Source organism: Entelurus aequoreus, linkage group LG04, assembly GCF_033978785.1.
Source record: "Entelurus aequoreus isolate RoL-2023_Sb linkage group LG04, RoL_Eaeq_v1.1, whole genome shotgun sequence".
Lineage (NCBI taxonomy): Eukaryota > Metazoa > Chordata > Actinopteri > Syngnathiformes > Syngnathidae > Entelurus > Entelurus aequoreus.
In genome coordinates, this window is record NC_084734.1 from 37,173,240 (window position 1) to 37,201,094 (window position 27,855).

The window sequence follows — 27,855 nt, forward strand, 5'->3', positions numbered from 1 at the left end:
TTAAAAGTTAAAAGTTAACTGATAGTTACACACACACTAGGTGTGGTGAAATTACCCTCTGCATTTGACCCATCCCCTTGTTCCACCCCCTGGGAGGTGAGGGGAGCAGTGAGCAGCAGCGGTAGCCGTGCTCGGGAATCATTTTGGTGATTTAACCCCCAATTCCAACCCTTGATGCTGAGTGCCAAGCAGGGAGGTAATGGGTCCCATTTTTATAGTCTTTGGTATGACTCGGCCGGGGTTTGAACTCATGACCTACCGATCTCAGGGAGGACATTCTAACCACAAGGCCACTGAGGTTTGTATTTTAAAGTAAAAAAACTAAGAAAAAAATAATATTATAAAGGTATAATACTTTTCTTTAGTTTTTTTCCTCCCCTAATTAAAAAAATCAACAATATCATAACAAATGCATAAAAAGTCCAATTATCTAAAAAAAGAATACATAAAATATGTGTGCATTTATTCATATTTCCTGATTTACATTGAAATAAAAATGGCCATTATAACAAGTCTTCTAAAACAATAATTTTTTAAAGTAAATACATTAATAATCCCGAATAGTTCATGTTAAAACGAAATAGTAATAACTCTCCTTCCAAACTGATGGTCTTTATAAAAATATTTCTTCTTTTTTTTCCCCCTTTCCTGACACAGGGTTGTAATAAACAAAAAATGCTACAATATGAAACAAATAACAATAACAACAAATAACCTTTTAAAAAAGACGAAAAATCTACTTTTTTAAAAAATCAATACAGTTGTAGACAATTATATACAATTATTTTTAGCCCGAATGGCAGTATATGGTATACAGGTATATCTTTAAAAAATGTGCCAAGTGCTTAAGGATGCTTAAGTGTTTTTTGGCGAGAAAACCAGTGTTACTTATATTTTTGTTGTAATTTGTCGTTCCCAAACTAAGAACTGAACTGGGCATGAAAGCATTTAGGTTTTCAGCACCGAAGGCTTGGAATAACCTACAATCGAACCTTCAACTTCAAACCCTTGTTACATTAAATAAGTTTAAAGCTTCTATGAAAGGATTGCAGTCTACCTTGTCTGTATGCACATGTGTTATGTGAGCTAGTTTTAAAGTTGTAAATTTGATGTTTTATGTGTTGTTTACTGTTTCTAATGTAACCTTGCTGCTGCCCTCTTGGCCAGGTCTCCCTTGGAAATGAGATCTTTGATCTCAATGGTATTTTACCTGGTTAAATTAAAAAAATAAAAGTAAGTAGTAACGTAACGTGTTGTTTGTTCTTATAGAGCAGCGTTTCTCAAAGTGTGGGGCGCGCCCCACTGGTGGGGAATAGAGACATGACAGGTGGGGCGCGAGGAACGGGAGGAAATTTCACTTTAATTTTTTTTTTTTTCAATTATATTCTTAGATTTTTTTTTTTTACCATGCTTTCATTTTCTATACACACTGTAAATCACTTTGTGATTCTGTCTGTGAAATCCGCTATATAAATAAATGTAAATTACTTATTTTTCCTGTAGGCTTTAAATTTCTAGTTGGAGCGAAAGTTTAACAGACATAGCAACAGTAACTAATGGGGGCGGGGCTAAGCGGAAGCTTTGTGAATGGCGAGTCACTGTGCGAGGATTTGCTGTTTTGCAAATACATAAAAAATAGAGCCAATGCTGATGAGCTGTTCAATATAATGGACAGTTTCCTCAAAGAACACGACCTTAAATGGGAAAACTCTGTGGGCTTTTGCTCTGATGGCGCACAGACCATGGCAGGGTAAAGAAACGGGCTGCAGGCTCTAATAAAGAGGGTTGCGCCAAATGCGCATTGGACACACTGTGTCATTCACCGGGAAGCACTCGCGTCAAGGCAGCTCAGCCCCGAACTCAATGAGGTTTTAACAGTGGCAGTGTCAAGCCTGCAACCCCGATTTGAAAAGCTGTGCAGTGCAAAACAGGCTCATTGCAGCCACTAATGCTGGAGTACTGTAAAACTCATGTTCACTTGCCCTGTCTTGCCAAATGCATTAGCTCCTCCTTTTTTTTTTTGCAAAGATTGCAAAGTGGCACTTTTATTTTTATTTATTATTGAACTCGATGCAAGTTATTTGATTTATTATTGAACTTGATGCAAGTTATAACACTTTTATTTGATTTATTATTGAACTTGATGCAAGTTATAACACTTTTATTTGATTTATTATTGAACTTGATGCAAGTTATAACACTTTTATTTGATTTATTATTGAACTTGATGCAAGTTATAACACTTTTATTTGATTTATTATTGAACTTGATGCAAGTTATAACACTTTTATTTGATTTATTATTGAACTTGATGCAAGTTATAACACTTTTTTTGATTTATTATTGAACTTGATGCAAGTTATAACACTTTTATTTGATTTATTATTGAACTTGATGCAAGTTATAACACTTTTTTTGATTTATTATTGAACTTGATGCAAGTTATAACACTTTTGTTTTATTTATTATTGAACTTGATGCAAGTTATTTTATTTGATATTGAACTTGATGCAAGTTATACCACAGCTGCACAGTTATTTTATTTATTATTGAACTTGATGTTATTTTATGTTATTGAGTTTGAATGTATACAACTTGATGTTACTTGATGTTCAATAAATTTGAAAATGTTAAGCTTGGCATTAGCGTTCTGTTGGGGCGATGGGGGCAGGTGGGGCTTGAAAACTCCCCCTTGTCCAAAGTGGGGGATGACAAAAAAAGTTTGAGAACCACTGTTATAGAGTAATTAGTTAGCGGTTATGTCAAATCAATGTTCGGTCATTAACGTTACGTTTATATCCTCATGCCTGTGCATGCTTGGGTACAGATGGAGCTTCTACTCGCTCAATGTGGTGAAAGCCGCCAGCTGTTAAGTTTAAAAGTACTTTTCAGCCACCCAGCCGCTACACAACAGTAGCTTAGTCCGCACGGGCACTTTTAAATAGAGTTGTAGTCTAACTTTTGACACACCGAGCAAGCAGCACAGAGGAGCTATCGTTAGCTTCTGTGCTAAGTCGCTAACAGAAGTTAACAACATAAACAGATGAGATGAGTGATAAAGTCGCTACAAGGAGAAATCTTTGTGATCAAACAAATTGCTGTAAGTTTAAATAAAGCTGTAGTCACTCACAAATAGGCAAATTAAGTCGCTGACCAAACATTGCTCACTTGGGAGTCGAGAAGTTTCTTTCAAAAAATTGTAACAAAGGCACATCAAAAGATACCGGTATGGCGGTATTGTCACAAATATATACCACTTTCTAAAATATACCGATATTAACTGTAATACCGGTGTACCGCCCAGCCCTATTAGATACAAAAGCAAACAACCTGAATGTCATTGACAACACCACGCAAGAACCTTTTCTTTACTTTTATATAAAAATCATATCATTTGAAAATAAATATGCTTTACTGTTTAACATGGACACATAAAACAGGTTATTAGTGATAAAACAGACACAAAAAAGGCGCTAATAAATCAGGTTTCTAGGACATGATGGCAGAGGAGGGGTCTTCAATGTCGAACATGTCGCAGTAGTTATTTGTCCTTGCGCGATAAACAGAAACACACACACTACTTTCTTACATCATCATCAGTGTTTTGTTTGAATAATTCAGGTGTCCTCGCTACAGGGGAACCATATAGGGAATGTTAGTAAATAAATTCTGAAGTCTTTTTTTTTTGGTTGGTGTTTTTTTTGTTTCTTATGTATATGATAATATTCATATACATGTATATATATATATATATATATATATATATATATATATATATATATATATATATATATATATATATATATATATATATATATATATATATATATATATATATATATATATAAATACAGTATATATACATACATATATACATACACATACATACATATATACACATACATATATACATATATACAGTACAGGCCAAAAGTTTGGACACACCTTCTCATTCCATGCATTTTCAATGCGTTTTTTTTTTATTTTCATGACTATTTACAATGTAGATTGTCACTGAAGGCATCAAAACTATGAATGAACACATGAGGAGTTATGTACTTAACAAATAAATATGTAATACCTAAAAACATGTTTTTGATGCTAGTTTCTTCAAAATAGCCACCCTTTGCTCTGATTACTGCTTTGCACACTCTTGGCATTCTCTTGATGAGCTTCAAGCACACCTGTGAAGTGAAAACCATTTCAGGTGACTACCTCTTGAAGCTCATCGAGAGAATGCCAAGAGTGTGCAAAGCAGTAATCAGAGCAAAGGGTGGCTATTTTGAAGAAGCTAGAATATAAAACATGTTTTCAGTTATTTCACCTTTTTTTAAGTACATAACTCCACATGTGTTCATTCATAGTTTTGATGCCTTCAGTGACAATCTACAATGTAAATAGTCATGAAAATAAAGAAAACCGATTGAATGAGAAGATGTGTACAAACTTTTTGCCTGTACTATATATATATATATATACTGTATATCTGTATATATATATATATATATATATATATATATATATATATATATATATATATATATATATATTAGTGATATAAAAAAGAGCACGGAGAATCCATGCTAAGACGGTGGCGGGACACAACACTGCATATACTGCATATATAAATAGAGCACATTAAATATGGTAAATAAAAGGAATACTGAAAAATACTCTATGACATAAATTACCTTGAATGGACTATGGCATTGAGGGGTGGTATTATTAAGTTATGTACACTTTCAGAGGGGATGCACGAATGAGATGACTGCGTTAAATCCTCTGGCAAATAATTTATAAAGCACTTCACAAATTTCTGTAGTCTGTCTTTAGCACTGTTATTTCTTCTTGTTCCGCCAGTACAGTTTTTTTTTCAGTGGTTTTCATTTCAGTATCCCTTTAAAATTCACTCCTTGGAAGAAAGGCAGCCGTCTTGTGGAAGATTCCCACCCGCTGTCCTATTTGTCTTCCACATTAAAGCAAGACATCCATGTTTGAATCCATGCCGAAGCGCTCCTCCTTTTTCCTCCTCCTCCTCCTCCTCCTCTTCTTCTTTTTCTAGTTCAGTTAAATCTTACAGCGTCTTGGCACACCAGCACAGTAGACTCACATCCAGTGAAGTGAAAGCGACGGTTATTAAAAGGCAAAAAGAACAAAAACCAGGTGGCCTGGTGGTCGGATTTGTAGCAGCAAACCATTGTGTACACACACTTACACACACAAGTCATCTAGATGTACAGTTGGGCTGGAAAAGGCGAGTCTCTCTCTCCAAAACGCGGAATGCTTTCCACGGGTGGGTGGGTCAGAAAAAAGGTGAAAGTGCTGTGCTGTGAAATATCTCTTATATTGTATTCAAGGAATAATAATATATCAGAGTATTCCTTCATTCTTGTTACATGTGCTGCTCCCTCCTCCGTCCCCTCTCATCTTCTGGGCTTGTCACATCTGATCCAGGAGCAAAAGAAAAGCAAAGTTCAGAAAATAATTAAAAACAGTTGACATGTCAAAATAGACATATTGTTTCCAATTATTCAATGTCAAGGTAAATAAACACCCAGCATGTTGTTCCTGTTTGTTATCAGGCGAGTAGGAACCATGCCTGGCGACAGAAATGGGATCTTGCATGTCGCACTAAAAAGGCTTGAAACATGCATTTTATGCATGTTAACTAAATGTAGAAATTATTATGAAACTGTAAAATATACAATTAAATAGTGTGGTATTAAATGATACTTTTTAGTAAGTGTAATTTTGATTTATTAGAAAAAACAAAACAAAAAAAACCACGCCCATTTAGGTATTCCATTCGGTAAGTCGTGGACAATTGTATTTTTACACTTTATTATTCAATACATCATTTAATAAATCTGATTAAATTTAGGTTTACATTATTGCCGGGTGACAGAAGTCGGACCTTCCATACCTTACATAATGGGTGAAAAAAAGCATTTTACCAATCCCCCCCCCAAAAATTCCAATAAACATGGCAAAATGTACAATAAATATTGTGATATTAAAGGATACTTTCAAGCAAGTGTAATTTTAATCAAGAAATGTAATAAAAATCGCAATGAGCAAATACAAAAAATAAATAGTCCTAATAGCTATTCCACCTATTAAGTCTAAGACAATTGTATTTCGACACATTTATTATTAAATAAAAACATTTTTTAAATTAAATACATTAATTTTTTAGATTTACATTATTGCAGCGTATCAGCAGTGGGATCTTTAAAAGGCAGGAGACATGCATTTAACCAATGTCAAATAAAATAAGAAAAACTATGTTAAATTGTAAATTACACAATTAAATATTGTGGTATTAAATGATACTTTTTAGTAAGTGTAATTTTGATTTTAAAAACAAAACAAAAAACAAAACACGCCCAATTAGGTATTTCATCCAGTAAGCGTTAGACAATTGTATTTTTACACTTTATTTGTCAATACATCATTTAATACATCCACCTAGTAAGTCTAAGACAATTGTATTTCTACATATTTATTATTAAATACATCAATATTTTAAATTAAATACATTAATTTTTTAGATTTACATTATTGCCGGGTATCTGAAGTGGGATCTTTAAAAGGCAGGAGACATGCATTTAGGGCTGCAACAACTAATCGATTATAAAAAGAGTTGGCATTTAATTCAGTCATCAATTCGTTGGATCTATGCTATGTGCATGCGCAGCGGCTACTTTTTTATTTTATTTTGATTTTTTTTATAAACCTTTATTTATAAACTGCAACATTTACAAACAGCTGAGAAACAATAATCAAAATAAGTATGGTGCCAGTATGCTGTTTTTTTCCAATAAAATACTGGAAAGGATAGAAATGTAGTTTGTCTCTTTTATCCGATTATTAATCGATTAATCAAATTCTTCTTATGATAAAATTGTAAGTTACACAATGAAATATTGTGGTATTAAATAATACTTTCAAGTAAGTGTAATTTTCATTATAAAATGGAAAAAGTTACAGCAAAAAAACAAAAAAACTCAAATAAATAAAAAGTCCTATTAGGCATTCCATTCAGTAAGTAGAAGGCAATTAGATTTTTACACATTTAATATTTACTATATAAGCAACCATGCCAGCAACCTGAGGGTTACAGCTTCCGCCATCCTCATCACTGCCGTTGTGTCCTTGGGCAAGACACTTAAAGGCCTACTGAAACCCACTACTACCAACCACGCAGTCTGATAGTTTATATATCAATGATGAAATCTTAACATTGCAACACATGCCAATACGGCCGGGTTAACTTATAAAGTGCAATTTTAAAATTCCCGCCACACTTCCGGTTGAAAAACTCCTTTGGATATGATTTATGCGCGTGACGTCACAAAAGCAACGGAAGTGGTTGGACCCCATCGGACCCGATAGAAAAGCCTCTTGTTTTCTTTGACAAAATTCCACAGTATTCTGAATCTTTTGCAATTTGTTTAATGAACAATGGAGACTGCAAAGAAGAACGTTGTAGGTGGGATCGATCGGTGTCTTAGCGGCTAAGTACAATACTGTAATATCCGTGATATTTGCATTAGTGTACTGTGTCTTTAAGGGTTTGGGGAACGCGCATGCGCGAGTGAGTTGGCGGAGAACTTGAGTGTGTGTGATCGTGACTTTTGGCTAACAGCAGCTCGTGTATGTGTGCGCGTTACTTTTTGAACTACAACCAGTTACCGCTTGTTAATAAAGCGATTGAGCAATTTGTTTAATGGACACTGGAGACTGCAAATAAGAAAGTTGGAGCCGGTGGAGCAGCGGACTACAGCAACACCAACACCAGGAGGTTGTGTTGTGTTTTGAGCAGGATAACAGACGCACTACGGTGAGTCTAGCTTTGGCTTCCAAACATTTGATCGATTGCCCGTACGTGCGTGTCGATATGTGCATGTGACGTACGTAACTTTGGGGGAATATATGTTTCTTGCCGACTCTGATGGCGGCCGGGGTGTCGTCAAAAGCGTACAACGCCCGCCGCCGCATCTAAGTTAGCTACGCAGCTAGGTTAGCTTCTGTTTTTTTAGCTTTGCCAAGCTGAATATTATTAATCGTGTATTTACATGTTCATGGTTTAATAGTATTATTGATCTTCTGTCTATCCATCCAGTCAGGGTTTTTTTTAATTTAGTTTCTATCTGCATTTGAGACTGGCGCTATCGCGTTGGCTACGTAGCTAGGTTAGCTTCTGTTTTTTTTAGCTTCGCCAAGCGGAATATTATTAATCGTGTATTTACATGTTCATGGTTTAATAGTATTATTGATCTTCTGTCTATCCATCCAGTCAGGTTTTTTTTAAAATTTAGTTTCTATCTGCATTTGAGACTGCTGCTATCAAGTTGGCTACGTAGCTAGGTTAGCTTCTATTTTTTTAGCTTCGCAAAGCTGAATTATTAATCGTGTATTTACATGTTCAGTCACTGTGAATGTCCATTGCGCGTTATCGACTCTCATTTTCAAGAGGATATAGTAACTAAAATGGTTTAAAATACAAATCTGTGATACACAATAGAAAAAGGAGAAAGTGTGGAATCCAATGAGCCAGCTTGTACTATAAGTTACGGTCAGAGCGAAAAAAGATACGTCCATCACTGCCTTTCAAGTCCTTCACTGTAACGTTCCTCATCTACGAATCTTTCATCCTCGCTCAAATTAAAGGTGTAATCGTCACTTTCTCGGTCCGAATCTCTCTCACTCAAATGTAAACAACGGGAATTGTGAGCGGCACTACCGCTTGTGACGTCACGCTACTTCCGGTACAGGCAAGGCTTTTTTTATCAGCGAGCAAAAGTTGCAAACTTTATCGTCGATTTTCTCTACTAAATCCTTTCAGCAAAAATATGGCAATATCGCGAAATGATCAAGTATGACACATAGAATGGATCTGCTATTCCCGTTTAAATAAAAAAAAATCATTTCAGTAGGCCTTTAACCCACCTGCTCCTTGTGCCACCCATACTAGTTTAAATGTAGCTTAATGGGTTTCACTATGTGAAACGCTTTGAGTCTCTAAAGAAAAAGCTCTATACAAATATAATTCACTTTACTAACAAATGAAGAAAAATGGTAAAATATGCAATTAAATATGGTCATGTTAAATTATGATTTGAAGTAAATGTACTTTTAATCATTGAAGTGAAACAGTAAAAAATAAATACATTCATTAAAAGGTCCTGTCAGCCATTCCATTCAGTAAGTCGAATGGAATGGTGTTTATCCGTATTTATTTATTCCTTTTAACTGTAGTAAAAATAATTTCTATTCACATTAGCAGACAATTTGTATTACATTTGCAAGTTTTCCTTTTTTTAAAACTATTATTCACTATTAAGTAATAGTAGGTTTTTTTTTGCCATTTTCCAACAAGAATGATTTATCCATTAATGTGTTGGTATTAGTTGAACACAGGCATAATTATGATAATTATTTTATGATGGTTTCACAGTTAAAACAGGCCCTCTACATGCAACCACAACCTGGATGTGCAATGGGATGCAATAAATCACATTTATCAGCCAATCAGAAGCAGGAAGAAAGCACTTTGCAGAAAAGTTCAGTGTAAAGGTACAGAGAAAAAGCTGTTTAAAAAACAAAACAAAACAGAAAAAAGTGAGTCAGTGTGCAGACTAAAGGCCACACTTAAATACCTGCAAGTCCTCTCGTTGAGCTCTAGTTGGCGATCTTTACAAAACTCGTCCGTGTGTTTGCACGAGCAGCGACAGGTTAGCGGATCCTGCACGAACAAATGCTTTCTTCTCTCCGAGCACGGCTTGCAAACACTGGACGGAGACACACACACACAGAGGCAGGGACAGACAGACAAGACGGAAGGAGAGATGAGGATTATCAACAGTGTAGAATTACCACATGCTAGGAAAAGGTCAGCCTCAGGTCATCCGCCCCCCACCCACCCCCACTCTTTTTCGTATGCCCCAGTTTGCTCTTCCAACTGTTTGCGCAGCATGTGACAGTCTGGCTAGTATTGCACACCGCGGGCTAATAGTATTGCAGAAAAACGACCCGCCTGTACGCCCCCGAAACTTTCTTCTTTGATTGGACCACTCACATTTGTTAGACGTGCAACATTAAAACGAGACATAAGTCAGCAGGTTCATGGTGGACTCAAATCTTCTGTACAAAACTCCCCAAATGTACTGCATGTCTTTAGTTCTGGTGCGGGCTGCTGGTTGAGTTTAAGTTCTCCAACTCAAAATCACTGGAAAATCACTGGAAACTGCCACAACCAAGCCGCATTGAATGCAACTGGGCTCCTGCAGCGGAGTGGAGAATCTGGGCTAAGACCTCAAAACAACCTACGCTAACATTAGCACGTGTGCTTCGATTGGGTCATGGCTAAATGTTACAATCTGCCTGATCGAAAAGAGCGAAAAATAGTACCTCGTAGTATCCGCTTTTGTCAATAGAGCTTGAAAGTGTGACGTGGAAAGGCAAAGCATCATGGGTCTTATTGCATAGGAATAGCATCTTTACATTGGGTTGAATGCATGTCCTAAAGTAGTTTTTTTTCTTTAAAAAGGGACAAGCGGTAGAAAATGGATGGAAGGATGGAAGTTCGAAATATGTCACAAACATAAATAACGGCCACAATGTTTGTCATAATCCCCTCAGGAAAAGAAAAAAGATTTGGTGAGATTTGGCTCGTTTTCAGCGCAAAAGCAAAGCTGAGTGGAAAAACAAGTTGCCTCAATATTGAAGCTATTATCATATATATCTGATTTATGACACCAAAAGACTTTCAAATTTTGTGAATGAATAGATATGATCAAAAGAGTATCAATCTCACAGAGATTCCAGAGCCATTTCAAGAGTAAGTGAGGAAGCCAGTCACGTGATCCACGACGTAGCGTTAGGAAAGCACATCATTAACAATGCTAATCAATGAGATTTAATGAGATCCAACATCGATTACTTTTGGAAAAATTATGATCCAGGCCTTTATATTTTGAGCCTGGACACAAAGAGGATGAGCAATAAGTTTTAGAAGCTTAGTGCGAAACATATCCAGCTTTATTGAAACACTATAGCATCAGCAGCATTGCTCGGTGCTAAACATACAAACTAACCATAATCAACCATAATAAAACAAACATTTACTGTACGATTTCCGCTCCCGCTAAGATGCCGACCGATGGGACGCTCGCATAATACTGTTTGGATGAAGATCCAATCGCAATGCTCGTGAGGGGTTAAAAAAAAGTTGCCGCAACTATTTCGTCATCTTTGAGCATGTCAAAGTCGATCGGCCTGTCGGTCCATGGCCACATTTGTCTACTACCAGGTGATAGATGCATGAATTATAATTGAGAATTTACTTTTAGCAAGTTTAAGACCAAGCAGAAGCAGCCCCCGGCTTAGTGTGTCAACAATAGCAGCGTAAGCTAGCATTAGCTCACCGTTATCAATGCATCGCTAAAATACGCCGTCTGCGTATGGGCTTATAATAACAATATCACTCATATTTGGTTAATTTTCAGGTCACGACATGTAAATGGAGTATTATTCACATTTTCTGGATGTTTTTTAAAGGGTATAGTGTGCGCAACAGACGACCCTCCATCTGTTGACTCAATTGTTAGCTATTTATTTTTGATTTCTAATGCATAAAAAAGCCAAGCATATGTGTTATTGTCTTACATAAAGATTGAGAATGATAAACAGCACATCTCTTTCCAATGTTTGCATATTTCCAGTACGACTGATCTGACAATATGGTCAGAGTGCAGAAGCGTTACTACAGTGACGTAGAATCTACGAAAAATGCCGAATATATTTGGAACAGAATATTCAAAATGGCCGACTGAATTTGTGGCATTTTGTAATGTTTAGAGGGTATTTTCACATACTTTGCGGATTGTAAATACAATTGGATATGGTTTAATGTATACAGTGATACACAAATAAGCATTTAAAGTCAATTTTTTTTTCCCACTCTACTGGTACTTTAAGTTAGCCGTGGCACAGCTACGATCAACGTACGGTAAAAAGCATGATGTCGGTTTACTTTTAGTCTTGGCTAAGCACACAATTAATAACAATTATTTTCCAAGAGGGAGCGCAGTGATCAAAGAATTTAAAAGTAAAAATAGGATTGTTTTTTCAGGGAACCCTGCTTATGAAACGAGGCCGGGGGACAAGCATGCATCTCTGATCTCTGACACGCAAAAGATGAAAGCCGTAGATTACGCACAATTTGAACAAGGCGCAATGTGAACAAGGCACAATGTGCCTTTGTAGACTTTGTATTCTAAAATTCTTCACATATAAACAAGTTTGGCGGCACTTTTACTTCTTACTCTAACTCTTTCAACCATCGGACGTGCTCATATGAGTCAATTTTACCATTTTGTATTATTATTTTCAGGTAGCATGTCTTGGGAATAGGGTACAGTTTGTCTTGGTATGGTCCCTTGTTTTTTATTTTTATTTTGTTAATTGCTCGCTTTCACATTGTAAACAAAACCTTTATCCAACAAGTATGTCGACCCAGCCCCCACAATGCATTGGAAAATCACATGGCCTTTTGAGCCCTATGGAAACAGAAACAGGCTAAGCTAACATTAAACTAAGACAAACTTTATTGATCCATAAGGTAAATTGGCATGTTTGGTTTGTTTTGGTGATGGCCAAGTGTTGCAATCTGTTTGACCACCACCTTGTATGTAATTATGCCAATTAAAAATCTAAGTACCCCAAATGGAAGGGTGCCAAAAAGTGGTACAGATCAGTTATTCAGGTACCCCTCACCACCTCTAAAAATATTCTGTTCTGTTACGATCTGCTGGTGTTCCAATAGAACCACATTTGACGCATTGGTCTAAACAAGACATGCCAACACATATGGAGGGTCTTCCGTATTTATCTGAGCGGAGACTGTGGGCAGCGAGGATCAAAATGAAGACAAGTAGTACAATATGTAGTGCGAAGACCCGGCCGGACAGGCTAAGCCAACATTAGCATGTGTGTTTTATTTTGGTGATAGCTAAATATTACAACATGCTAGAGCAGGGGTGTCAAACGTACAGCCCGAGGGCCGGATCAGGCCCGCAAACAGGTTTTATCCGACCCGCGGGATGAGTTTGCTAAGTATAAAAAATAACCTGACATTTTTGAATGAAAGAAACAGCTGTTCTAAATGTGTCCACTGGATGTCGCAACAGCAATTATTTGTATCTTTGTAGATGATGCTACATATGTAAAAAAATAAACAACATGATGTTCGTACATCAGTCAAGGAAAATTATCAAACTACATAAATAGCATACTGTAATTTGATTTTGATATCATTTTTTTTAATCTTAAAAGATTGAAAATTAACACAAACGAGTTGACTGATGAACACTATCATATAATTTATTCAGAAAATATAAATAACGACACATAAAGTATACATACTATTAACCGCAACAGGTAATTGTAAAAAAAACAACAAAAAAAACATTATGATTTGTACAATTTCAGAGTGTGCTTGTTCTATTTTTAAACAAATACAACAATCTGAAGTTGTCTTTATTTTTAAGTTATCGTGCCATGATTTTACCAGTCCGGCCCACTTGGGAGTAGATTTTTCTCCATGTGGCCCCCGATCTAAAATGAGTTTGACGCCCCTGTGCTAGAGCGAAAAGAGCAAACAATAGTACCTTTTAGTACCTGCTTTTGCCAAAAGGAACAGTAACAGACTAAACTAACATTAGCATATCTATATATTTTGGTGATAGCTACTGTAAATATTACAATCTGCTCGATGTATAAGCGAAGGAAATAGTACCTCTTAATACATGCTTTATCCAATGGGCAGAGAAACCGTACCTAGTACCTCGTAGTACCTTGACAATAGAAACAGAAACAGGCTAAGCTAACATTAGCATGTGTGGTTTATTTTAGTGGTAGCTAAATAATAAAACCAGAGCGAGAAATAGTACCTTGTAGTACCTGCTTTTGCCAATTAGAACAGAAACAGGCTAAGCGCCGCTCTGTGTTGTGCTTCTGATCTTCCCTTACTGCCAGACTTTTTGAGCAAGGAGTGAACCAACATCGCCCCAATTGAAAGGTAAGTGTGCTAACCGCTAAGCCAAAAGCCTGAGCTGCTAACCAAGCTGCTAGCACACTGTTTGAAGTTGTCAGAGAGTGAGGTTTACAAACGTACACCTAATGCAGCAAACCTGGCTGGCCCCTCTTACATTAACATTAGCATGTGTGGTTTAGCTAATTGTCACATTCCGCTAGACAGATTAGTACTATTTGCTTTTGCCAATATGAACACAAACAAGCTAAGCTAACATTAGCATGTGTGATTTATATGGTGATAGCGATATATTACACTCTGCTCGACCGAAAAGAGCAAAAAATAGTACCTTGCAGTATAGTACCTGCAGAAACAGGCTAAGCTAACATTAGCATGTCTGGTTTATTTTGGTCATTGCTAGCCACGTATACTCAAAAATGTAAATCTGCTCGAACTTAGAGTGAATAAATAGTACCTAATAGTACAGTATATGCTTTTGTCGTTGAAAACGGGGGTAATTAAAGTACAATGGAACGTCGATTTGCGTCCTTTTCGGTTTACGAACATTTACATTGCGTCGAATATGTCTCTGTGTGCAAACCATATCTTGTATATCTCTATTCATTTTGCATGCTGCTTGAAGCCACTTTGAAGAGGCGGGGCCCCCGACATCACATCCCGTTTACATTCTGTACGGCCATTTTGAAAAACTTTGATTGCAAGCGGGACTTCTAAAGTGTTTATTTCCACAATAGTCCGACCTTGCGCTGGTCAAAACTGTGTCAGCCTGTCTTACATATCACTGTGTGTAGTCAGAAACATTTTAAATACATTCAAACACTAACAGTCTTGCTGTATAGCTTCGGGTTGCTAGACAACCGCTTTAAGCTAGCATTTTAGCTAGTTAGCTTTTGGCTTGCGGCACCTTCAGTTCGAGGATTTTACCAGCGAAGGGGGATTTGTTCAGCAGCAAGTCTTCAATTGTAATGGGACTGAAAAGGATGCCCCAGCGGACCTCTGTTACAGCAAAGGAAAAGGCACTACCAGGACACAAGCCGATAAAGGAACGTCTTACACTGCTAGTTTGTGCTAATGCTAGCAGTGACTATGTGAAGCCACTGCTCTTTTATCACTGCAAAACTCCTAGTGTTCAACAATGCCACAAGTATTTGCAGACAAAAGGTACAATTATTTTCTTCTTTTGTTTTGGAATGCACCAACGAGATGTGTCTGTGTGTCAGTCGATATGATTCAGCTGTGAATCCTTAGGTTAATTGAGTGTAGACACATAAACCGGTTATCGTGCTGAACTAGAAAGGAGTTGACGTTTCTTGTCTTTAAAAGGACACGAGAACCAGGGTTATCTGTGAAATGAGTCACACGCTTGTTAAGTTACTTACGTAACTGGAGACGAGAATTGACGTAGATACGAGACCAGCAATCATGTGACAGTTTATCTTTATAATACCGCAATACTTAAGGCTGCCTGCCAAATAATTACCTGCAAGACAGATAGTGTCAACACCACAGACTCTGTTTGTGCTGTGCCATCTGTCAATATTGTAATGTACTGTAATTGTTATCCATGCTGTAAGTACGGACGGACACTACATTTTGGTGACACTGCACTACAGGGAACACAAGTAATATGAGAAACTACTTGATAAACCACCACCTGGAAAATATATTTGATGCCAAGTTGATAGGTATTTACAATATTTAACATGAAATTGTCAGCCACCTTTTCTGAGAATCAGCATTTTCCAAAGCAATATAAGATGTCCACTACTGAGGACACTGTTTCTCTGAGGTTAAGACACTGAAGTGAACATTAAAATGGTAGAAAATGGATGGATGGTTTTGTTGCACTGGATGTTTATGTCATCAGTTTAAAGACACTTAACCTAAATCATATGTAACTATATATATATATATATATATATATATATATATATATATATATATATATATATATATATATATATATATATATATATATATATATATATATATATATATATATATATATATATATATATATATACATACAGTACATATATATATGTATATATATATATATTTATATATATATATATATATATATATATATACATATATATATATCTATATATATATATATATATATATATAAATATATATATATATATATATATATAGATATATATATATGTATATATATATATATATATATATATATATATATATATATATATATATATATATAAATATATATATATATGTATATATATATATATATATATATATATATATATATATATATATATATATATATATATACATACACATATATATATACATACATCTATCCATTTTCTACCACTTGACCCTCTCAGGGTCGAGGGGGGCTGAAACCTATCTCAGCTAAATTTGGGCGGAAGGCGGGGTCCACCCTGGACAAGTCACCAGCTCATCGCAGGGCTGACACAGATAGTCAGACGACATTCACACTCACATTCACACACTAGGGCCAATTTAGTGATGGCAATCAACCTATCCCCAGCTGCATGTCTTTGGAGGTGGGAGGAAGCCGGAGTACCCGGAAGGAACCCACGCAGTCACGGGGAGAACATGCAAACTCCACACAGAAAGACCCCGAGCCGGGAATCAAACCCAGGACTTTCTTATTGTGAGGCCACGGTGATGCCCATATATATATGTATTTACATATATATATATATATATAAAAAATAAAAAAAAATAAAAAATAAAAAAAATAAATAATATATATATATATATATATACATGTGTGTGCGTATATATGTATATATATACAGTATATATATATATATATATATACAGTATATATATATATATATATATATATATATATATATATATATATATATATATATATATATATATATATATATATATATATATATATATATATGTACATATATATATATATATATATATATATATATATATATATATATATATATATATATATATATATATATATATATATATATATATATATATATATATATATATGTATATATGTATATGAACCGTCTGTGGTTCTTAAATATATATATACATATATATATATAGGGTACATTACATGGGGGTGTGGCCGTTTCAATAAAATCCCCTGAACAGCAGGGAAACCTGCAAAACAGGCTTGTTGGGATGAAATAGCCTCCGGGTTTTTTCCTGACCTAACAAATATTTCGCTCTACCCCGGTATTAAGCACTTTCTAACGGATAAACCACAGTAACCTTGGCTATATACTGTGTTTATAAATATATGGAAATATATACAGTATATAGTTTTTCGCTAAAATAGGGACTTTTGTCGAGGCTAGAACCAAATATTCATGTTCACATTTATTCTTATGGGGAACTCTGCTTCACGATACAAACTTTTCAGTTGGCAAGCCATGTTTAAGAACCATTTAGGTTTGTAAATCGTTGTTCCACTGTACATAGGCCTTGTACCCCAACGAAAAGGAGACAAAGAGTGATGTGGATGAGATATTTTGCTACCTTTACCACTTTTAACACTGGAAACACAAACAAACAATCATACCACTTGGTGTTGATGGAAAGACAACCTTACAACTAAGTCAACTAATTTAAAGAAGACTCAAGAATCTGCTTGGTTCTTTGTTAGGACATTTTATTGTGACATTGAAGTTCCTAAGCTACTAAATTTGTCATACGCACGCACGCACGCACGCACACATACAATATCCTTTCACAGTAAAAGCACTCAAGACACAAAATGACGTTGCATTGTTTGCGAGACAAGACACACAAAAACAGCACTTGGTCAACAATGGGGCTGTTTTACTAATGCCCCCCTCTCCCAGCAGAAGGCTGATAACAGCTAATCAGTCATATCTGCACATGACAAAAAGAAAAAGTACCAGCATTACGAGGGAGAAAAGATGAAAAGCACAAAGAGGCGGGAGGGCGAGACACAGCAAAGCGCCACAGACTAAACACGGTGATTACGATCCCGGTGATAACAGCACACAGCTACTGCTAACAGTCCATGCTGTTTGTTCCAGATATCGTCCATCCAACTGAAGAGCAACATGTATCTATGCTTTTATTTTTTAAAGATACATTGGCGCTACGGCTAGACGGGAGATTAAATGGCGTTCTTTCTGATGGGTCAAGTGATGGATTAGCTGTTAGTGGTTATGTTAGCACAACAGAGGCATGTGTGTGATGGACTGGTGTGTTAGCAACATGCTGATGAACAGGCAAGGACATTAAAAGGGGCAAAGGATCTCCTCCCAAGCAAGCTTAATAATGAGCAGCACGACACTCAGGTGCAGGTAGGTGGAGAAGGCAGAGCTGACGTACGCGTCACCAATTGTTATGTCAGGGTTTTTCTTTCGTTTTCTTTTTTGGCCTTTAACCCTGTTGCCAGGCGGCCGGGATTTTCTGGAAGAGAGAGAGGACAACAAACGCAGAGACGTCTGAGAGGGTGGAAAGAGAGAGCGTGCATAGCTGAGTGAGGTTTCTTTTGCTACCATCTCATCTTTTAAAAGTTGCTAAAGTTGAAGAGTCAGGACGTGTCGCAGGGAAGTATGTATACCAACCACTAATCACCATCTAATGAGGGCCTGTATAAAAAAACCCTGTCTTTAACAAACACCAATGGTCATCCTACAAATGTGTGTCATACACTAACCTCCTGAGAACCAGCGTCCTCTGCAGTGGACATTTGTGTTTCGCATAACGGGGGACAATTATTTCAAAAAAGATTAACAACAAATGTTCCCTGCAGTGGTTGCTAGTTCTCACAGCAGAGGGTATAGGTATGGTAAATCAAAATTCAATGAGGAAAAACACACTACATCGCATCTGGTCTGCCAGAGAATAAGAAGACAGAGCAGGAGAGATATGGTGCTGCCAACTTAACGACTTTGTTGCTCTCTACAAGTCAAATTCCTTGAGGGTTGAACACACTTCGCCAATAAATCTGATTCTGATGTTTTTGAAGAATTGGAGCCCTCTAGATACAACACATCTAGTGGAGACTTTTGAAGACTCTAAAACGAAAGCACACATTGGTCTTGTCAATGAGCACCGGGCGCTGCTATGGGCCCCTCCCTCATTTGAAAGCAGGTGGCGCTGTCCAGTGATATAAACAGAAAATAGAGGCAGAGAAAAGTTTGTATGTCGTCTGAACATATATATATATATTTTAATGTTTTTTATATACTTTTTTATATACATCATGTGTCAGCTCCCATGGCCTTCAAAATAAAAGGACTGTCCAGTCATTCCATTGAATTTTAGGTACATTTCAGTTCATTACAATTTAGGATGTGGGGCTCAGTTCGCCAAGCTAAGAAAAAATAATAATGGAAATTAGTCCTGGAACGATTATCTTTATAATGATAAAATACCATCCCACATTTTGATTGTTGCAAAACATTTATGGTTACTGCACTTCAAAAAACTCATGGGGATACTGCTCATTTCCTTGTGAAGAAGCTAGCGCTACCTAACTTGAATGCAAACATGAATGAATACAAGACACATTAAACGTCTTTCCCCATTCCAAACAACTTGTTTTGCTTTTATCATTTAGAAAACAAAGTAAGACGCCAGAAGAATATTTAATGTTTCTTTTGCCAAGGAAAGCATGTTGTGTCATTTGTTTATTTATTCAATTATTTTTAAATAAAACTCGGTGAAAAGATTTCAGTGTGAGTATAAGTACTTTTTCAGCATATTTTAACTAAAATTATCTATATGATAAAGTTATTTTATTTCTATATATTGTATTATTTACCGTTTTAGTGCTCTTTGTTTTATGTGCCCTGTGCAGCATTTTGGTCAACCTAGGTTATTTTCATGTGCTATATAGATAAAGTTTGACTTGACTTGACATTCAACAATACCGTGATAATAAAGATAACGGTGATCATTTTCATACATTCATATCATTAAATCCTTATCGTGAATACAATTTTAATCCTTACGTGGGCATTTTTCAGAAAATTGTAAATTGTAAAAATTTGTAATATCAACATTATAATACAATATGAATACTATAATGAATAAATAACAATAATATAGTATTGTAATGCATATTATAATATATATACTTTTGTTAAAATAAACGATATAAAATAGTGTCTATACTGTATATATTATAATATATATATATACTATTATACAAATAAATGATATAAAATAGTGTATATACTGTATATATTATAAAACATATTATTATGTGTTCTCCTGTTAACATACATTAGATTTTGGTTTGATTAAATGGCAGTTTAATTACGTGGATAACGAATGATGTGATTGTTAAAAAAAGAAGACTTTTCACATTGCGTGAGAAAAAAAATTCTATCCAACCAGTGGAAGCAATTATTAGTCGAAACATATAACCGTGAAGTTCCTCTGAACCACATCATTCAAGCACACATCACATGTGAACAAGCTCATAAAGGATTACAAAGGATGCACCTAGGGGGCTTCACATGTGCACATTTACCTTACTTGGCACTTTGCTCGTAAGCATGTATGGAACTTTCCATAAAGGCTTATACTGTATCTGTCTCTTTATATGTATTAAAAACCTCTTTAAAAACACCACTACGTCTACCAGCACAGTGTTTTTCAACCTTTTCTGAGCCAAGGCACATTTTTTTCATTGAAAAAATCCAGAGGCACACCACCAGCAGAAAGCATTAAAAACTTAAACTTAGCAGCAGATATTGACAGTAAAAAGTTGTTCTCGCAATTGTTGGATATGAATTCGAATCATAACCAACCATGCATCACTTGTCTCAAAGTAGGTGTACTGTCACGACCTGTCACATTACGACGTGACTTATTTTGAGTTTTTTCCTGTTTTCCTGTGTGTAGTGGTTTAGTTTTTGTCTTGCACTCCTATTTTGGTGTTTATTGTCATGGCATGTACGGATGTACTTTGTGGACGCCGTCTGCTGCACACGCTGCAAGTCTTTGCTGTCGTCCAGCATTCTGTTTTTGTTTACTTTGCAGCCAGTTCAGTTTTAGCTTCGTTTTGCATAGCCATCCCTAAGCTTCAATGCCTTTTTCTAGCGGCACTCACCTTTAGTTTATTTTTGGTTTAAGCGTTAGATACCTTTTTACCTGCAAACCATCGTCTTCGTTCCCAACATCTACAGAGCAATTAGCTACCTGCTGCCGCCTACTGATATGGAAGAGTATTACATGGTTACTCTGCCGAGCTCTAGACTGTACCGACACTCAACAATGGCACATTTGCGGATTATAATTACTGGTTTTCAAAAAATATTTTTAACCCAATTAGGTGAAATTACATAATCTCCCACGGCACACCAGACTGTATCTCACGGCACACTAGTGTGCCGCGGCACAGTGGTTGATTAACACTGTACCAGCATACACACCACAATGCAACCTTACAGGGTTCAAGCTGCAGCAAAACAATTTTGCATATTAGACCACAACTATTTGTAACGCAAGCAAAAACATGTCTTCAACATCCTCCTCAGCAGCGGAATGCTGTGACCGTTTTCTTAGAATTAAAGTCATTCATTAATGAACCGAAGCAGACAAAACAAATGCAAATAAAAATCACCTGCTATGCAATACATGGGCCAATTCAACAAACTAGTGCCAGGAAATAAAATGTATAATTGCATTATAAAATCAACTGCACAGTATAATTTGTATTAAGCAAAACGTGCATTGATTTGATAGCATATTTCATAAATGTAATGTAAAATCTTACTTTTTACTATGTTGAACAATGGAAAAATAGAATTTGATCTCTGTCCCTTCCTTCCCACCTTCCTAAAATTAGACTTTACCATGCAATATCATATTTCAATCATTCAGAAATGTTACCTATACAGTATATACAGTACAGGCCAAAAGTACACACCTTCTCATTCAATGCGTTTTCTTTATTTTCAAGACTATTTACATTGTAGATTGTCACTGAAGGCATTAAAACTATGAATGAACACTTGTTATTAGGGATGTCCGGTAATGGCTTTTTGCTGATATCCGATATTCCGATATTGTCCAACTCTTAATTACCGATACCGATATCAACCGATACCGATATATACAGTCGTGGAATTAACACATTATTATGCCTAATTTGGACAACCAGGTATGGTGAAGATAAGGTTCTTTTAAAAAAATAAATAAAATAAGATAAATAAATTTAAAAAAAATTATTGAATAAAAAACAAAGTAAAACAATATAAAAACAGTTACGTAGAAACTAGTAATTAATGAAAACAAGTAAAATTAACTGTTAAAGGTTAGTACTATTAGTGGACCAGCAGCATGCACAATCATGTGTGCTTACGGACTGTATCCCTTGCAGACTGTATTGATATATATTGATATATAATGTAGGAACCAGAATATTAATAACAGAAAGAAACAACCCTTTTGTGTGAATGAGTGTGAATGAGTGTAAATGGGGGAGGGAGGTTTTTTGGGTTGGGGCACTAATTGTAAAGTGTATCTTGTGTTTTTTATGTTGACTTAATAAATAAAAAAAAGAAAAGAAAAAAAGAAAAGAAAACCGATACCGATAATAAAAAAAACCGATACCGATAATTTCCGATATTACATTTTAAAGCATTTATCGGCCGATAATATCGGACATCTCTACTTGTTATGTACTTAACAAAAAAAGGTGAAATAACTGAAAACATTTTTTATATTCTAGTTTTTTCAAAATAGCCACCCTTTGCTCTGATTACTGATTTGCACACTCTTGGCATTCTCTTGATGAGCTTCAAGAGGTAGTCACCTGAAATGGTTTTCACTTCACAGGTGTGCTTGAAGCTCATCAAGAGAATGCCAAGAGTGTGCAAAGCAGCAATCAGAGCATAGGGGAGCTATTTTGAAGAAACTAGAATATAAAACATGTTTTCAGTTATTTCACCTTTTTTTGTTAAGAACATAACTCCACATGTGTTCATTCATTGTTTTAATGCCTTCAGTGACAATCTACAATGTAAATAGTCATGAAAATAAAGAAAACACATTGAATGAAGAGAAGGTGTGTCCAAACCTTTGACCTGTTCTGTATATTTTTTACATATTTGTGTTTCTTCTTATCCCAACTATACTGTAAGTATTTTCTTTAAAAAACAACACAGTTTTGTGCAAATTCACACTCAAGTGGTATCCCTGGAATTTCAGTCAGTCCTGTTACAGTAACACATTACCCCCTCTAAAAATGTGTAATATTCCACAAGTTACACGATCCACGGGAAGTTGCACCATTTAATCCTCTGGAGGTCATGGGAAGGCCAAAGGTAATTTCCCTTAAGTTATTTTTTTGTATAGTTCATAATATTTTAACTAGGACTGGGAGGGTTAAAATACCACTAGTCTTGTTACATGCTAAGTTATTTGCTCATTTTTTAAAATATTTGTTTTTGTTAAATCACTGTAGTGTGCTTAGTGTCAACATGCCAGTAGCATAAATGCTACGCGGCTATAATTAATGTATTTTCTAATTCTATGCTAAAAACTCTCTCCTGTTACTCAAACATGTCATTTTTAGCTTTGTAACATTGTACACAAATGAAACAATGTTGCCGGAGATGAGCCAATACACATTTTTTTAGAAGGTAAATATGTGTATGAACAGATTTAGAGTTGAAAATAGACCAAAATGTAAATATATTTTGAGAGAGTTACAGCAAACAAATGAGACCTATGTGGTGGAGTGGCCCATAAATTCTGTTTTACTCCTATAGTTCCAAAGTGTGCTTGCTGTTACACAATTTTCCACCTCTGGTGGAAGAGCCCAAAATTGACCAAAAACTAAAGAAAAAAAGGTTTCTCTACACATCTTACAAGAAAGCCTGGAACTCTGCCAGCTATTTGTCAGTCAGCTACAGACGTCGGAGCTGTACGTTTGATATTTATGTTATTTTTCAGTATATATGCTAACCTAGCATAATGTTGCTGTTAAAATGTGATGTTAGCATGTACCGTATTTTCCAGATTATAAGCGCCTACTTTTTTCCCCAAGCTTTGAACCCTGCAGTTTTTACAAAAGTGCGGCTTATTTATGGATTGTTCTTTGCTAACGGCTAAATTATAGAATGGATTAAGCAAATAAATCAAACAATGTATGAACATGATCCACTTCAAGAGACTGTTCAAACGCAGAGTGTTTACAAAGTACAAGGACAAAGAACCCTGATAAACATCTTGAACCTTATTAAAAGGAGAAATTCCTATTCATCTCATTAAGGATGAATAAAGATTTCAATTACTTTTCTGTTTTGTTTGATCAGCCGTTTTACTGCCGTGCTACAGACACCATTTGTAAACAATTAATATGCAAATAAACATTTACAAAATCTTTCTATGTAGATATTTAATTTCAGAACGTGTTGGTATATATCTGCAGTTTATAGTCCGGTGCGGCTAATATGTGAAAAAATAAATAAATAAAGGGTGCGGCTTATATTCCGGAAAATACGGTAGCTCACATAGCTAAATTAGTGTTGCTAATGTCTTCCTGTTCCACTTAAGGCATACTTGCCAACCCTCCCGTTTTTAGCGGGAGAATCCCGTTATTCAGCGCCTCTCCCGACAACCTCCCGGCAGAGATTTTCTCCCGACAAACTCCCGGTATTCAGCCGGAGCTGGAAGCCACGCCCCCTCCAGCTCAATGCGGACCTGAAACTGAGTGGGGACAGCCTATTCTCACGTCCGCTTTCCCACAATATAGATACGCTTGCAAGTTCCAAAACGAATGGAAACAAGAATTTCAGTTCATCCAGGACAGTTCGAAGGGGAAGGTGTATGTTGCCTGTAAATATGTAGAACAGACTTCTCCATTGAACACGGTTGCCGAAATGATTTCTCAGTCATGAACCGAGAAGTTAAACAGGACAATACTGCCATCTAATGGATAGATAATTCAAGTATTTCTTTTATGTAAATAAAATAAATATATATATATAGCTAGAATTCACTGAAAGTCAAGTATTTCATACATATATATATATATATATATATATATATATATATATATATATATATATATATATATATATATATATATACATATATATATATATATATATATATATATATATACATATATATATATATATATATATATATATATATATATGTATATATATATATATATATATATATATATATATATATATATATATATATATATATATATATATATATATATATATATATATATATATATATATATGAAATACTCGAGTTGGTGAATTCTAGCGGTAAATAACCACGCCCCCAACCAGGCCCCCCCCCCTCACCTCCCGATATTGGAGGTCTCAAGGTTGGCAAGTATGACTTAATGTATGTTGTTGTATTCGATATGCGGCATATATTATGTTGGAAAAGTGCAGAGTTCCATTGTGTAAAAAGTAGGGATGTCCGATAATATCAGACTGCCGATATTATCGGCCGATAAATGCTTTTAAATGTAATATTGGAAATTATCGGTATCGGTTTCAAAATGATCGGTATCGGTTTCAAAAAGTAAAATGTATGACTTTTTAAAACGCAGCTGTGTACACGGACGTAGGGAGAGGTACAGAGCGCCAATAAACCTTAAAGGCACTTCCTTTGCGTGCCGGCCCAGTCACATAATATCTACGGCTTTTCACACACACAATAGAATGCAATGCATACTTGGTCAACAGCCATACATGTCACACTAAGGGTGGCCGTATAAACAACTTTAACACTGTTACAAATATGCGCCACACTGTGAACCCACACCAAACAAGAATGACAAATACATTTCGGAAGAACATCCGCACCGTAACACAACATTAACACAACAGAACAAATACCCAGAACCCCTTGCAGCACTAACTCTTCTGGGACGCTACAATATACACCACCCGCTGCCCCCTACCAAATCCCGCCCACCTCAACCTCCTCATGCTCTCTCAGGGAGAGCATGTCCCAAATTCCAAGCTGCTGTTTTGAGGCATGTTAAAAAAATAATGCAGTTTGTGACTTCAATAATAAATATGGCAGTGCCATGTTGGCATTTTTTTCCATAACTTGAGTTGATTTATTTTGGAAAACCTTGTTACATTGTTTAATGCATCCAGCGGGGCATCACAAAATTAGGCATAATAATGTGTTAATTCCACGGCTGTATATATCGGTATCAGTTGATATTGGAATCGGTAATTAAGAGTTGGACAATATCGGAATATCGGATATCGGCAAAAAAGCGATTATCGGACATCTCTAGTAAAAAGTGGATAAAGTAAACAAAAGCACTTCTTGGAAGGACATATCAACAAAGCTCATTAACATTAAAGGTACAGACACAAATGGTGTGTTCCCACTATTAAAATCACATTTAAACCGTCACAATTTCAGCACCAAGGATAGATTTTGGACAACACACTTCCAACTTGTGGAACCTCTTAAAACGCTGGAAAAACAGTTTTTTGTTGTTGTTACGACTAAACAGTTGTTGTTGCCATGAGTAATTAGGAAATGCGGTGCATTTTGATGGTTAGCTGCTTTCCCCACCTCTCACAGCTCACCATTCACACTACTTAAAGGTCTGGAAAAACACAAAAGCACCCGGGTTGAATGACACTGAGTGCGTCGCTTTTGTCGAGCCACCACAGAACAACTCGTAAACAAAATCACGACGAGGTTAAAGAGGAGGTCCCCTCGATGCCGGCCCTTATCTATACGACGCATTTTCCGACGTAAATCCCAAATATAAGCAACAAGGAGCAAGTTAACAAGGGATGGGGAGGATTAAAGCCGGTTCTGGAGCAGACGACATAAAGCGAGGCAGCGCTTCAAAAAAACCGCCGCTATCTATACGAGGGCGAGAGGCGACAGGAGTAGCGGGAGTTGAGTGGACGTCAAGAAGGAGAAGAATGTAAATAGGAGATAGCGTCGGGAGGGGAGAAAGGTGTAAAGGTCAGGTGTGGCGAGGGCGATGGCCTCGTTAAGAGTCACTCATTCACCTGTGAGGTTTAAAATCGCTGATCCCTCCACGCTACAGTGGCGCTTTGATGATACACAATACATACTTGTTTCTTTTAAGAAATACAAATGGTGTGCACTACTTGTTTGCAACCAGCAGATGTGCTGTTGAGTCAACTAGCAAGTTGTGTCTACAGAGGTCATTTTTATATTTGTTGGCATTGAAACAGGAGTTAAAACAATTAATGTAATAATTAAGCCTTTATTTCACCTGTATGCCGCGGAACCGCCAAAGTCATAAAAATGCCTCAAATGGCAAACAAAACGTGTTCATACACACATGCGAAGTTACACATCTTATGAGATATAAGGGATGCACTCAACTTCAACTTTGTTTTGCTTTTTATGTGGCTTATTTTAACCAATAAAAAAGCCACTTGGTGACAGTAATAATTTGTAAACCTTTTCCTGTCACATTTTTCAGGCGTCTTTAAAGTTTAATTAGATTTTAGTTCATTTCACTTCTTATTGGTAGGTCGTGAGCTCAAACCCCGGTCGAGTCACACCACAGACTATAAAAGTGGGAGCCATTACCTCCCTGCTTGGCACTCAGCATCAAGGGTTGGAATTGGGGGTTAAATCACCAAAAATGATTCCCGAGCGCAGCCACCGCTGCTGCTCACTGCTCCCCTCACCTTCCAGGGGGTGGAACAAGTGGATGGGTCAAATGCAGAGGGTAATTTCACCACACCTAGTGTGTGTGTGACTATCAGTGGTACTTTAAGTTTAACTTTACCTTCTCCAGGAGGTAATGTGATTACCAGGATTTGTCTGTTAGTTAGTTA

At 36.1% G+C, this 27,855-nt stretch overlaps 1 protein-coding gene across 3 annotated transcripts in view; it reads right to left on the bottom strand.

The window, feature by feature from the left end:
- Positions 1-4,778: 4,778 nt before the first annotated feature.
- The window catches only part of vegfab (vascular endothelial growth factor Ab), a 38,729-nt gene continuing 15,652 nt past the window's right edge, over positions 4,779-27,855 (bottom strand). For 2 of the 3 annotated variants that reach the window (XM_062044751.1, XM_062044753.1), the window contains exon 6: positions 17,694-18,478. In XM_062044751.1, the coding sequence (XP_061900735.1) occupies positions 18,304-18,478 (175 nt within the window). In that variant the 3' untranslated portion in view covers positions 17,694-18,303. Of the gene's footprint in view, positions 5,446-9,662; positions 9,795-17,693; positions 18,479-27,855 lie in introns of those variants that run through there. The other variant, XM_062044752.1, reaches the window with a different exon arrangement.